This window comes from Rattus rattus, chromosome 7, assembly GCF_011064425.1.
Source record: "Rattus rattus isolate New Zealand chromosome 7, Rrattus_CSIRO_v1, whole genome shotgun sequence".
Lineage (NCBI taxonomy): Eukaryota > Metazoa > Chordata > Mammalia > Rodentia > Muridae > Rattus > Rattus rattus.
In genome coordinates, this window is record NC_046160.1 from 130,638,701 (window position 1) to 130,653,256 (window position 14,556).

The 14,556-nt window shown below is 50.3% G+C and overlaps 1 protein-coding gene across 3 annotated transcripts in view; it reads left to right on the plus strand.

The window, feature by feature from the left end:
- Pacs2 (phosphofurin acidic cluster sorting protein 2) overlaps positions 1-14,556 on the plus strand; it is a 59,007-nt gene that overhangs the window by 17,876 nt on the left and 26,575 nt on the right. For all 3 annotated transcript variants that reach the window (XM_032908553.1, XM_032908554.1, XM_032908556.1), the window contains exons 2-4: positions 10,756-10,843; positions 12,072-12,161; positions 13,651-13,776. In XM_032908553.1, coding sequence (XP_032764444.1) covers positions 10,756-10,843; positions 12,072-12,161; positions 13,651-13,776 — 304 coding nt within the window. The remainder of the gene's footprint in view (positions 1-10,755; positions 10,844-12,071; positions 12,162-13,650; positions 13,777-14,556) is intronic.

Below are 14,556 nucleotides of genomic sequence, written 5' to 3' on the forward strand. Positions count from 1 at the left end.
GGGCTGTGCAAAGTGGCCGGCCATCCATCACCTGCTCTGGGCCAGGCTGCACACTTTGATGGAGGGGATCCTGGTCATGGCTGTGTGGAGAATGCTTCTGTAAAGTATCCCCTGGTGAGAGTTCAGGCAGTAGGGAATGAGAGCTAAGTGAGACTGGCCAGCCTCAGGACCCTGTGGAGAGAGGCAGCGAGGCTGCTGAGGATTTCTCTGTCGCCGGCTGTCCTGTGAGAATCCGCAGTAATGCCCAGGGTGTGGCAGTACCCTTTGCATGCTGCCTTCTAGAGGTGTCTCGCTGCCTGTGGTCTTTGTCCTGGGGATTGGATATGCGTGTGCTTTGGATCACAAACCTGAGCTGCTTGCTTGTCTCAGGAGCTCTCTGGGGCTGTGGGTAGAACATTTAGAGTCACAGCGGCAGGTGTGGCATCTGTGTGCCACTTGAGCTGACCAGCCCCTGAGGTGATGGCCCTGCCTGCTTTGTCCCTCATTTTTCTACTTGGTTTGTTCTTCTTTCTTTCCCACAGAGGCCTTTCAACTGAGTGTCGCCTGAGGCAGCATTTCCTTGCTTAGCCTGGGATGACGCCATGTTGCAGGGACTTGGTACTTCACCACTAGGAGCCTGTTGCATGAGGATCAGCCCAGGGGTTTACTCCCTGCGCCTTGTAGACCGAGAGTAGCTCGGGAGCCTGCCCGGGCCATTCTGCCCACTGCTTGCCTCGTTTTCAAGGGTCATTGGCCAGGCCCTTGCTTGCTCTATATTTAGCCCTTACAGAGGACTGAGCAATGAAGTTCTGGTCACCAAGTTTCCTATCCTCTGATAGTGGGTTCTCAACACCCCTGTGTGTGAACCTCCCATACCTGCTTGCCCTTCCAGCACATTCCTGAGCATGTCTCCCCTCAGGGCCTTTGTGCATTGTTTCTGTCCTAGACAGTAGAGCCCCAGGGAGAACTGGTGATCTGACTGCAGTGATTTGGAGCCGCAGGTTAGAGCGCCCTCTGGGCAGACAGGATGGGGGAGGGAGGTCCAGGGATCATCCAGAGGGTGGAGAGGTAAGGGCAGTAGGAACCTGGGGTGGACCTTGGTGGTCAGATGCTGTTCTTCAGGCCTGTGGAACATACTTTTAGCAACTTTGAGATGAGGGCCTACAGGGCCAGGATGGATTTTCTGGTTGGTTTTCCTTGGTCAGCAGCCAAGGAGACCCCAGCTTTAAGATTCCTAGAGGAGCCAAGCCAGGTGCCTGGGCGCAGAGATGGCAGGGTTAGTTTCTTGGTCCCCATGTGAGTGCAAACAGACCCTGAGCCCTCATCTGTTGAGAGGGGATAGATGAGAAAGGATAGATGGTTCCGGTGAGCCTGTGCTGGCCATTGTCACTGCTCTGCCTGGGTACATGCCAGCTCCAAGGCCAGGACTGCTGAGGTCTGCCTTGGCCTTTGCTGCAGCCCTACACCCTCCATCCCAGATGGGCTCACCTTACTGGGTGGACAGCTCGCTGAGAGGTCTTGCCCTGGTGATGTGTTTGTCTTCTCTCAACAAATTATTCTTCTGTGTCCCAAGTTTGCCAGTGGGGTGTGTGTGTGTGTGTGTATGTGTGTGTGTGTGTCCGTCCTATACTCTCTTTCTGACCAGAGTCACCTCATGAAAGAGTATGGTGAGTGGGAGCCATGTGTTCCTGCACTCTAGGTGAGTGAGAATGCGCTGTGAGGTAAGAGCCCTGCTTCTTGTGTGGCTGGAGTGCCCTGTAAATGGAAGGTGAAAACTATAGGCTAACTGTATTCACTAGAGGGTCTTTGTGTGTGTGTGTGTGTGTGTGTGTGTGTGTGTGTGTGTGTGTGTGTGTGTGTGTATCTTGCAGATTTTCATTTGTATGCACTTGTGTACATCTGTGTGCCATATGCACATGCAGGTGCCCATGGAGGCCAGAAGAGGGCATCAGATCCCCTGGAGCTGCAGTTCCAGGCAGCTGTGAGCATCTTGAAGTGGTAAATCAGGTGCCCTAGAAGAGCGGGTCATGTTGTTAACCATTGAGCTCTCTCTCCAGCTGCACCGAAGATACTCATTGGTGTACAGCCAAGCCCCTTTGCACTGTTGGTGGGACTGTAAACTAGCAGGGTGGTTCTTTGGAAGATAGTATGCAGATGCCTCAGAATTAAGCTTAGAATTACCCTTTGACCTAGTAATTCCTTTCTCATAAATAAATAAATAAATAAATAAATAAATAAATAAATAAATAACAGGCTGGGAGATAGCTGTACATGTGTGGTCATAGCCAAGACATTCACAGCAGCCAAGAGGCAGAATGGCTCACATGCCAGACAGATGACAGATAGACAAATGTGGCCCAGCTACACCATACATAGAACATTCTGTCACATACTATAACTTGGCTGAGCCTGAGGACAGTCTAACCAGTTGGTGAGCTTCAGATGCAGTGAGAAACCCTGTCTCAAAATAAAAGGTGGAAATAATAAAAAATAGCTGATGTGGCCTCCCTATACCTGTCTGCACACACATGGACATTGTACGCATACACCACACACAATAAACAAAAACACCTTTAATCCCAGTACTCGGGAGACAGAAGCAGGCTGATCTCCATGTGTTCAAGGCTGGTGTAGTCTACAAAGAGAATTTAGGCCAGCCAGTATATCAAAATGAGACCCTGTCTAAGAACAAAATCCAAAATACCAATATAACATTGCCAATACATATGAGAACTTTGATGATTTTTCAGGAAAAGCGTGAATTGCCAGTTCAATATCCACAGCCCCAAGTCCAAATGTTCAAGTTCAAAACACTTTGAGCATCCTGATGCGCCGGGTGGGATAGACCAACTAAGACCGTGAGCGCACCTTACCTTCCAAGTCCCATCCCCAAGACATCATCTGTGAGCATTTGGGGGCGGGGGCTGCGTGTGTGCACATATGTGTGGGCATGCATGTGTGAATATTCCGGAATGCTTGGCTACAGGCATTTCAGACAAAGGAAACTTGAGCTCTTCTCAGTTATGGATCCCTAAAGTGGAAGCCTGAAGAAGTCAAGCTGAAGATAGAGAAGGTGGCGAGGCCGTTTCCCAAGCGGTGATGTCAGGAAGGGCACAGCCTCAGGTGGAAGGGCACAGCCTCAAGTGGAAGGCACAGGCTCAAACGGAAATGCGCAGCCTCAAACGGAAATGCCTCAAACGGAAATGCACAGCCTCAAACGGAAATGGGCAGGCACATGTATGTCACCCATCACGTGGTGGGTTCCCAGTGCTGACAGGCTGAAGCTTGTAAGGCTCAGCATGGTCCAGATGGCATGAGGGGAAGCCGGGTTAACTACATCCGTGCACACGTGGATGGCAATACATCAGCATGTCTCTTAATGTACAGTATTCATGGAAAGAGAAACTGTTGATTGGAAAAAAAAATTTGGTGATGGTGCCTTTAAGACCATAGAACTGGGGCCAGCGAGAAGGCTGCAAGGGTACAGTGGCGTGCGACCACACCTGCTGACCTGAGTTCAGTCCCTGTGACCTGAGGTGGAAGCTTCCCTCTGACCCATTAACATGTGATTGTGGCATATGCATGTCCCCCATACATAAATAAAACTGCAGTTTTATTTTAAATTATGTGTATTTGTCTTACTCTGTGTGGGTATGTGCTCCAGTTACAGATGCTTGTGACCATCCTGGTAGGTGCTAGGAACCAAATTCAGGTCTTCTGAAAGACAGCGTGTGCTCTTAAACACGGAACCATCTCCTGTTTGTTCGTTTGTTTGTTTTAAAAGAACAGAAATAAATATAGTTTGTTATCCAATTCCTACCAAAGTTTGGAGGCCCCACCATCCAGTATGGCAACGCACATCTAATTGTGAGTTGAAATTTGTAACTCAGCTTTGTGAATGTGGAGATGGGAGATTTCTGTCTCTGCAGAAAGTTCCAGAAGATAGTGTTGCATCAGCACATAGTTCTCACTGCACACATCAGACGTAGTATGCTTGAAGCCAGAAGAGGGAGAGCCATTTAAACCATTCTCTTGATTGATCGATCGATTGATTGATTGATTGATGTGTATATGTGCATCAGTGTGTATACTCGTTTGTGTGGGTTCTCTTGCCTGTGCACTGGGGAAGCCCAGAAGAGGGCATCAGCTTGCGTGAAGCTAGAGTTACAGGCGTGTTTACACACATGCTGCTTATACACATGTGTACACTCAGATTGTTTATACACATGCTGGAATCTGATCTCTGGTCCTTGTGATTATGCAGCACATGCGCTTAACCACCAAGCTATCTCTCCAGTTCTTATCAAAACAGCTCTGGAAGTACTGGACAGAGCAGTGAGACTCTAAATCAGATGGCTGCCTTCTAACTCCGCTCCACCTGCAGACAGCCAAGCAGGATGAGGCGTGCCTGTAAACCTAGGTACTCAGGAGGCTGAGGCAGGAGGATTGAAAGTTCAAGGTCTGCCCAGGAAGCTTAGTGAGGTTTTACCTCGATATAAAGTAAAAAAGGATGAGGGCATAATTCAGGGGTGGACCAGTTGTCTAGCGTGCTCCGGGTAGGAGGGCACATAGAAGAAAAAGGCTTGTGGGGGGAACCTCAGGTGTGAAACAGGGAAACAGACTCGGGGTCATTAAGTGTCACTTGTCCCTAAATACAGTTTGATCTCATAAGATTGTACACACTTTTCAACCGTAGCAAGCTTGTTTTAGGATGTATATGAAATAGACATATGGGGGCTGGAGAGATGGCTCAGTGGTTAAGAGCACTGACTGCTCTTCCAGAGGTCCTGAGTTCAATTCCCAGCAACCACATGGTGGCTCACAACCATGTGTAATGAGATCTGATGCCCTCTTCTGGTGTGTCTGAAGAGAGTTACAGTGTACTTATATATAATAAATAACTAAATCTTCAAAAAAAAAAAAAAAAGAAATAGACATATGGCTTTGAAGACAGGGTGGTGTGTGTGAGCTAAGGGAGTTTCAGTGTTTTTAATGTGATGGATGACTAGGTGGAAGCCTAAAGCCAGTCCTCACCCTCACGAGCAATACACCCAGGATCGGGGTGCCATATCCACTGTCTGCTGGGGTTTCTTCCTGAGTCACTAGTCAGCTTTTTGTGTCCTCGCCTGGCAGAAAGAGCAGTGGCTGTAGGCTCCTTATAGTCTCTAAAGAGACTCCTTCTTGACCTCGTAGGTCTGTCGCCTTGGGAGTTAGGATTTCAACGTGGATTTGGGGAGAAAGCCAACATTTCTTTACTTAACTGGTATTCACAGCCTCCTAGCAGTCAGATGCCTTCCTGTGAGTGGTCAGGTCCAATCTAGGTCCAGCTCAACCTGCAGGTAGCATGCCTGCCCAGGCCATCCCTGGTCGTCTAGGGCCCACAGTGTTTCTGTAACTGGAAGCCAAAGCGAAGCTTTGAGTTAGGCCGCTCTTCCTTCTTCGATATGTACTGTGGTAGGTGGATGGCCGGGTAAGTGGTTCTTCATTTTCGGTGCTGGCTTCTACTTCTGGGTTCAAGTTGGCTGCCTGGGTTCCGTCCTTGCAGACAGAAGGAGGGGAGTGAACAAGGGCCCTGCCACCAAAAAGCGACATGGCTTACCTCTACTTGGGTCTTCCCCAAAGCTGACCTGTTCCTGTTGTTAACCAGCTTCCCACAGAGGGGACACCATCATCCAGCCGGCATGGGAGGCAGCCCACAGTTAGGGAAGTGACAGGCACAACCTCCTCAGGGCAGTGTGACAGGGGCTGGGGTGAGCTTTGTTTCCAAGCAAACCCTCCATCCTCCATGCAGAGAGCATGTGCGGACTCATACATGAGCAGGCTGCTGGACCTCTGCCGCCTCACACTATTCCCGAAACCAAAGAAGGCTCTAGGATTGGGCACCAAGCCGATCGGTTCTTTTGAGACAGGAGATAGGGTCTCACACTGGCCCAGTCTGACCTTGAACTCTATTCTGAACTGGTCCTTTTTTTCCCTCCCCCCCCTCCCTCCCTCCCTCCCTCCCTCCTCCCTCCCTCCTCCCTCTCTCCTCTCTCCCTCCTTTTTTACATATTTTACAGAACACAGGGTTTTTTGCATCCACGTTTGTGCAAGTGCATGTAGAGGTCAGAGGTTTTGCGGGTGCCTTCCGTCATAACTCATCTCCTTACACATCAGGCAGGGTGTCTCGTTTGAACCCAGAGCTCACCAATTTGCCTACTCTAGCTAGCTCCTTCCCTCCAGGGATCCCCTCCCCCTCCCATGGGCATCGCGTAGACTCTGGGGATCCAAGTGACAGCCTCCCCCTCTTGAGCTGGTTCTTTAGTCACGGGTGGGGTGTCGAGCAGATGCAGTGAAAGAGGAGGTGGTAACGCTTGGCACTTGGCAGATCCCCTGCGGATGTGGACGCGTCCCACCTGCCAGTGACATCGCATCTTACGATGATGTTGCCTTTAAAGTGCACGGCTCCTCACTGATGCATCGGGAATGTCCTTACTCCTAAGTGCCATGCGACAGCAACTGGTTCCCTGACTGGTTGAATCCTGATGCCTTTTTAGAACATACCATAGGCCCACCTGTGCCTCTAGTCTCTGTCTTTTCAGACCTGTATTTTTCAGAGCTAATGGACACAATGCTGCCTTCCTGATCCTGGGCTCCGTTGCCAGGACTACAGAGGTGCCTTACCCCCATAGTCAACCATAACCAACTTGCAAGTCCTTCTTAAACACATATTTAAAAGTATTGTTATTTTCATTTTATCTGTGTGGTGTTTAGCTCTCATGTATGCCTGTTCACCAACTACATGCATACCTGGTGCCTACATACCAGAAGAGGGTGTCAGATCCCCTGGAGCTGGAGTTACAGATAGTCATAGCCCACCTTGTAGGTGTTGGGAATTGAATTTGGGTCCTCTGGAAGAGCAACAGGCACCCTTAACTGCTGTTCCATCTCTTGAGCCCCCTAGACTGTGGTTTATTAGTGTTTATGGAAAGGACATCCGTGTTGTTGAACAGAGCTCATGTTGTGAGTGTGCGTGTGTGTGTCTTTTTGGGAACTCAGACGCATTTTCCCTGGGGTTGCAGTGCTGTGCTGAGAGCTGTGTGTGGCTTCATGGAAACTGACAAACCGACAAACCGACAAACCTACCTCTGCCTCCTGCCCCGTGCTGGGTGTTGGTGCTTTTTGCTCTTTGTGAGTAGCTCTGGGGTAGTTTCTGCGTATGACTGTGACTTGTACTTAACGTCACTCGGGACTAATGATGTTGGTTACCTTCCTGTGTCGGGTCGCCTGTCTTTCCAGGCGAAGGAGCTGTTCAAAGACTTCACTCCTCTATTTTTTTTTTGTTGTTTTTAATTTGTATTTTATGTGTTGCAGGTCTTTTGCCTGTATGTATTTCTGTGCCCCACATGTGTGCCTTGTGCCCAAGGATGCCCAGAGAGGGCATCCGAGCCCCTGGAGTCAAAAACATCTTTTAGACCAGTTTCTCCCTGATCTGGAGTGTGCCAGTTGTTCTGGACTGCAGAGCCTGAGATCCTCCTCTGCCTCCAAGTGCTGAGATTACAGGCGGGTGGCGTTTTACATGGAGTCTGAGGATGGAACTCTGGTGCATGGCAAGCACTTTGCCAACTGATCCGGCTCTCTGTCCATAAGGCCTGTCGTAATAGCGGTTTTGCAGAGGAAAGTTATTTTCGTTTTGTTTTGTTTTGTTTTTGTGGTCTCAGACAGCTTCTCACTCTGTAGCCCAGGCTAGGCTCGGAGTCACAGAGAGCTGCTCACCTTTGCCTCCCAGGGCTGGGTCACCGGTGTGAGCCACCATTCCAGCCAGAGCCTTACACTTTGGTGGAGTCGGATTTTACTTTCTCTGGTTATTCATCTCTGCTGCCCTTGCTATGGGCTGCACATGCGCAGCTCTTGGGGTCAGGGTGAGGAAGCCTGTTTTCCTGTAGGCTCTGTTTTACTTTCTTCTCGTGGAAGGGGTAAAGTCAGCACGTTGACAGAGCCACACACCGTTCTTGTGATTTTACTGTGATTAAACTGATAGGCTAGTTTGGGGAGAATTGGCGTGCAGTCCGTAGCCCGGCTCTCCGCTTCCTTCTGTTGTGAGCTCCTCCATCAGCATTAGAGCTCCCTTTAAACTCACGTGCTTACTGTTGTGTGTGTTTGCATAGGTGATGGGGGCAGATGCGTGAGTGGGGGTCAGAGGACAATTTCATGAAGTCGGTTCCTCCTGCCTCTTTTGTGTGTGTCCCAGGTCAAACGCAGGGTACTGGGCTTGTGCAGTGAGCACTTTCCTGGCCAGCTGAGCACTGGAGTTCTAGCCTGCATTTACTTTACATACAGTTTCTCTGTTTGGAGGTCATATGAGCGAATGTGGTTCATAGTTGCTCGTTATAGGCAGCCTGGTCTGTGGGTGGGAGCTTGTCTTGACTCTTCTGCATTCCTCAGATTTCTCTATGCACAATCCTGGTATCTGTCGACAATGTTGGTTTCCTTCTCCCTTTCCTGACCCCATGTCTTTGGTTACCTTGCTTTGCCTGTCCACCTGGGCAAGGCAGGGCCATGTGAGGCACAGGGGTGAGAGCAGTCAAGCTAGCCCCCATCCTGTCTTCAGGGAAACAAGTCTCCACAAGTTTCCGCTACTCCCATGACAGGTGCAGACCGAGGGATTCCTTCTCTTCCTGGCTTGCTGAGAGGTCTAGCATGAATGTCAGAATTGCCTGGTGAGCTCCTGCAGACTACCACCTTCCTCCTGCAGTCCAAGAGGCTCCACACATGCTCAGTTGTCGCCATAGCAACCTCACTTGCTGCCAGCTTCCTGTGTCAGTTGTAGGCTAGCAAACAGTCAAAGAATCAGCCCAGAGGGCTCAGCGTTAGAGAGATTGCTTTTAGTCTGTGGCGCAGTGGGACATCATGATGGCAACATGGGTGTAATGACAGCCGCACACCTGACAGTCAGCAGCACAACCAAAACAAACCTAGGAAGGGTCTGCGGGCCACAGTCCTCCACTGGGGCCTCCTCCTAAGGGGCAGGTGTGCCTTCCACTGGGACCCACAGTCCCTCTTAACAGTGTGTCTTCCACTGGGCCCTCCTCCTAAAACTTCTACTCAATAGGCACTAAGCCTGCAATACATGGTCCCCTGAGGAAACGGAACCAAATTGAGGGTACAAATGTTCTTTTCTCATTTAGCTTATTGATATGGTAAATTAAATGATTTCCAGATGCTGAACCAGCATTTCATTCCTGAGCATCCCCACTGGCTGTGTGTATTAATGAGTGTCTTTGTGTCTTGCTAGACTTAGCTTGCAAAACCAGTGGGAGAGCTTTGCCTCTGTGCTCATGACAGACCCTGGTCTCTAGTGTGCATCCCCTTCTCTTCTTCTCACCTCTGTCCTGCGCCTCATCTTGTATCTTCTTTTAACAAGGTCTGGCTGAATAGCCCAGGTTGGCCCAAGTCATCTTATCTCGGCCCCCTGAGTGCTGGTATTGTGGGCGAATGCCAGTCACCACACCCAGTTTTTGTGGGTTTCTTTTTGGTGTTGTTTCTGTCAGTGTTGATAGAAAGAGGCGATGCTAATCCCATGAGCTGAGGCAGCCCTTTCTCTTCTGCTTTCTGGAAGGTTATGTGGATGTGGGTTTTTCCCTCTGCCCTGAGCTGGGGATGGAGTCCTGGGTGTCAGGCGTGCTCAGCAAGCTGTACTCCATGCCTCTGAGTTTGCTGGATTTTCTTCTTCAGATTATTTGTGCCTTATTAACTTGACTTAATAGACAGCCCTGCTCTGTTACCAGTTTCAGCTCGTTAGGCTTGGGAGGCTGAGGGCAGTAAGAGTTGTTACATTTTATCTGTTTGTGGAGCGGTATCCAAGGTCTTTAGTGCTCTTTTATTCTGATAAAGAGAATTTTCTCTCTTTTTTTTTAATCTTTGTTTGGCTGGAGGTTTTATGAATTTTCTGTCTTTGCAAAAGAGTAACATCTGGTTTTTATTGTCTCTATTTCAAGTTATTTCTGAGTGGATCTCTGTCGTCTCCTGATGCTTTGTTGGCGTTCAGTTTACACTCTCCCTCTTCTGGTTTCTTATTGTTTTATGCAGCTTAGCCCGTTCAGTGGGAATCTTTCCACTGAAACACTAATGCCCACACAAATCCTGACATACTGTCTTTATATTGTTCCATTCCTAAGGCTTTCGAGTTTCCTTTGAGAAACTCTGTTTCTGCAGGTGCGTTTCAGGTAACTGTGTTTTCTAGTCGTGGTGTCTCAGTAGCCACAGCTCAACTGTGGCTTCATTCCCGTACTTCTCCAAGTTTTGCTCTGGTATGAAAGTATTACATAAAAAAATTCCAGAAAGAGACGCTTACAAGTTTTCGATGTGTACCAACCATCCCAAAGGAATGTTGTGACTTCCCAGAGCTGTGCACAGAGCCTACTGGTGACCCTGGTGGCTCGTTAGGAGCTGCTTCTCAGTAGGCAGAATGTGTCTCCATTACCTCAAAAACCTTAGAGCAGAATGTTGAGGGAAGCTGCCTGCTTCATGGAGGTGGCAGCATGGGATGGGGGCAGCCAGACCTGCTGGGAGGCCATCTTCCTATAGCTGAGAACTGCACTGCTGTGTTGGTGTCAGCGCCCTGGCCTTTGGGAGCCTCCTGCTCTTCAGTGTCACATGACCAGCTTTCCTATGTGTCTTCTCTGGTTGGTGTCTCTCCTAGGGACACCCAAGAGTGTCTGGTGTCTCCTCGGCTTTCTAGGTATCTGGGCAGTGGACCTGGGAAGTATGCTACAATCTGAGCCCTGTGTCTTGCAGGTTGTGTAGCCTGACCCTGAAGAAGCTGGCAGTGCTCCGAGAACTGGAAAAGGAACTCTTGTCCGTGGTGATCGCTGTCAAGATGCAGGTAACTCTCACTGCACACACAGGTGTGGCCAGCTCACTTCTCACTCGGTCCCTGAACCATTCTCAAAGACCCTCACCACTGAGCCACTACCCAGGGCCTTTTTCATGCCTCCCGCAGGGTAATAGGCTTGAGTAGGAACAAGAAGAGACAGGACATGGGGCTCTCTGGAGTAGAACCTGCCCCAGTGTTTTGCCCTGTTCTTTGGAGATCCTGTGATGGGATGAGCTTGGGTCCCACCCTTCTTGGGCAGAGCATCCCTGGTCCTCCCTTTGGGCTGCCTCTGCTGTGTTGAGGACTGCCCGGTTACAGGTCAGCTCTCGGGACAGGATGTGGGTTTTGACTCCTGGCTGCTCAGATGCAGCTCGGGGCGCCCCTCTGTGGATGACCTTCACAGGTGGGGGGCATATGCAGGGCAGGTGGCAGGCAGCCTCACAAGGCCTGTGCGTGCCTGGGTAAAGGGGACAAGTGTTTATTACTTACCCCTGACCCTGTGCCAGGAGTACCTGGGCCCTGCTGAGGTAACCCACATCTGACACCACCCCCCATACTGCCTAGGGTATTGGATACACCATAAACCTGTTGTAATTGTGTGCTAAGCCTTAGTACTGGGCAAGGCTTTCCTCTGCCATTCAGGGTCCCCTCTGTCACACAGAACCCTCCCATCCATGCTGGACCCTCCCATTTTGCCCTGAGATGTGTGGTTGGAGTTCAAGGAGGCCTGGCCTGTTTATGGTAAAGGTCTGGGAGACCACTCTTCCTTGATGTGCTGTGGATTCTTGGCATCTAAGCAGGCAGGCAAGTCTCCACCAGCTTGGCTCTGGGCCAGACTGTCCTGTATCACCTGCACAGTGACTCTGTCGGCAGCGTCTCCGCCTCTTCCTGTCCCTGTGGCAGTATCTTTTTTAAATGGCCTATCTTGTTGACCCCACATACCATACCTGTGCCCTGGCCTTCAGAAGCCGTCGGTGGGCTGTGCTGTGCTGTGCTGTGCTGTGCTGTGCTGTGCTGTGCTATGCTGTGCTTTGGTGGCTTCCTCTGGCAGGAGCTGTTCTTGGTCTTCCACTTCCGTTTCCTGGGCAGAACCTATTGGTGGAATCAGGTTTTAGTCCTCGTGCCTCCCCACCCAGTGAGGCCTTCGTCATGGCAGTTCAGAGTGCTGGCTGGTGTGAGGATGCTCTCTGCTGGTTCACTTAGGCATGCTCTAGATTAGAAGGCTGTCTCCTTCCAGGGTTCCAAACGTGTCCTGAGATCACATGAGATTGTGCTGCCTCCCAGTGGACAAGTGGAGACTGACCTGGCTCTGACCTTCTCTCTTCAGGTAAGTGGGACCCCTGGGTAGGGCCGAGTCTCCAGTCAGTGCTTTGGACAGTGAACTCTCCTTCCCTTGGAGCCCCGGGACTATGGACACATTTGGTGCCCGGGGCTATGGGCTCATTTCCTCTGAAATGCCCTGAGTGACAGGTGTGCCCTGGTTAATTCCTAGGTGTGAGGGACACACTCCTCATCAGTCCCTGAGTCCCCTGGATGCTGGTTAGCCTTGTCAGAGCCACCCGTGCTCTAACTTTAATCTTCTCTTGATCAAAGGTTATTCTTAAACAACTAGAGAATCTTATCTACTGATTTACTTCCTCCCCTCCTTCTCCTAATAAAACGGAATGCTGCCATCTTTGTTAGTTGTTTCATTGCTGGGACAAAATACCTGGTCTGAGCCGAGCTTATGGGTGGAGGGGCTTGTATGGGCCCATAGTTTAAGGTACAGTTCATCATGGTGGAAACGTGGAGGCTGCAGGAGGGAGCTCGCTGGTCACATTGCATCCGCGGTCGGGACACAGAGAGCAATGATTGCTAATGCTTAGCTAACTCCCTCCAGCCCCGGGCCAGTGATTTCCCACATTCAGGTGGGTCTTTCCACCTCAGGTAACCCAGTCTGCATGACCCCTCACAGATGCGTCCCAGGGATAACCTACTCTAGGCAGTCCTGACTGGAGCACCTCAGAGCCTGCCTCCTAGGTGATCCTAGATCCTTAAAGCTGACAATCAATGTCAAGCATCACATTGATGAATATATTATCAAGACAGGGTCGTTTTATTCTCTTGTTTAGCAAAGATTGGCAAGACTGTGGAAACAATGTATTAAGTTGAGAGTCCTTGTGGAGGAGGTAGCCTGTCAGCCCAGATCATCTGCTTCTGGGTCTGGTGTACCACTGTGGAGAATCCAGTTTATTGAAGTATAATTTACCCATTTACACACTACACACTTGTGTCAAGTACATGGTCCCAATGGCTTCTGAGAAGTGTGTGTGGATAAACAGCCTGCTTGCACACTAGAGTTTAACCTTGTTTCTAGAACTTACACCAGGCTCTGGTTGTTAGCTCTGAGGACCCCGTGGGAACTGTTTCCTCTGAGTGAAGCCCCTGTCACAAATGCAGGTCCGAAGCATGTGCAACCTATAGCAGATGGGACACTGTTGTCTGGTAGCCAAGGAGTACACAGGGTCTTCCACAGAAGGCCCCTAGCTACTCCCACATATAGGAGACTATCAGAAATTCAGGGCCATGTTGTGTATTGAGAAGGTGCCAGGCTGTCTTCAGATGACCCTAAGCACGATAACTCATCCCTAATAGTTTAGCAGACATGTTCCTCGAGTGTGTTCTAAAGAGAGGGTGGCCTCGTGGATGTTGCAGATGGTGGATTGATGAAGGGCCCTGGGGACCAAGACCCTGGGAGGTCTCAGCGTGTTAGCAGGTGCTCCTCAGGGACCTTGTTGATTGTGTGGTCAGCATGCCATGCTTGCTTGTGTCCACAGTACCCCCACTTCCTGAAGAGAGAAGGCAACAAGCTACAGATCATGCTGCAGCGCAGAAAGCGGTACAAGAACAGGACAATCCTGGGCTATAAGACGCTGGCTGCAGGTTCTATCAACATGGCTGAGGTAGGTTTGTGGACAGGTGTCCAGGGCTCCAGAACACTGTGAACAGATTTCTTTTATGCGTCTGATAGACTGTTCTTCGAGTCGAGTCATCAGAGGATCCACGAGTTTGGACTCTACTGTGGCATCACTCTGTGGATGCTTCCCATGTCCCCAGTCCTGTGCTACATAGTGCGGCTGCTCTAGTACTGAAGCCAGCTGTACCCTACTTCCCAGAAGACAGCCTCGAGCTGTCTGTCCTGGACTCCTTCCTTAGACAGGTTCTCCCCAATGTCCCCTTAGTCTTTGCTTGGCCCCAGTAGCTCAGATGAGCACATGAGCTATGCTAATAGAAAGTACCTCAGAAAGACAAAAGCCGGAAACTCCCATGTCTCCTGGAGGCCTGCTACTCCGCAGAGACTGAGGAGACAGGATGGTCTCCTAGGTAGATGAGCCCAGCACTGACCACTTTGTCCCTAAGCTAAAGGGCTTTCCTCTTTTGGAGTTCCATTCTGTGTCTGCCACAAGTGCAGCTGTGTTGGTGGCCACCTGAGGCTGGACTGTTGACTGCAAGCCAGGCTGTGACACTGTCCTTAACCTGAGCTACTCAAGGCTTCTGGGCTACCCAGTGCTTGGTCAGTCACAGTGTGTTCAGGTCTCTCCATCCCAGCCTAAGCACCCAAGCCTGCTAGTCCTGTCTCTTGGAACCTCCACTGCCCTCCTGGCCTAAGGGGAAGTTTCCTCTGATTCCATAGGTGGTTGCTGGAGTGACCATCCCCAAAGTACACCTAAAGACTGCACACT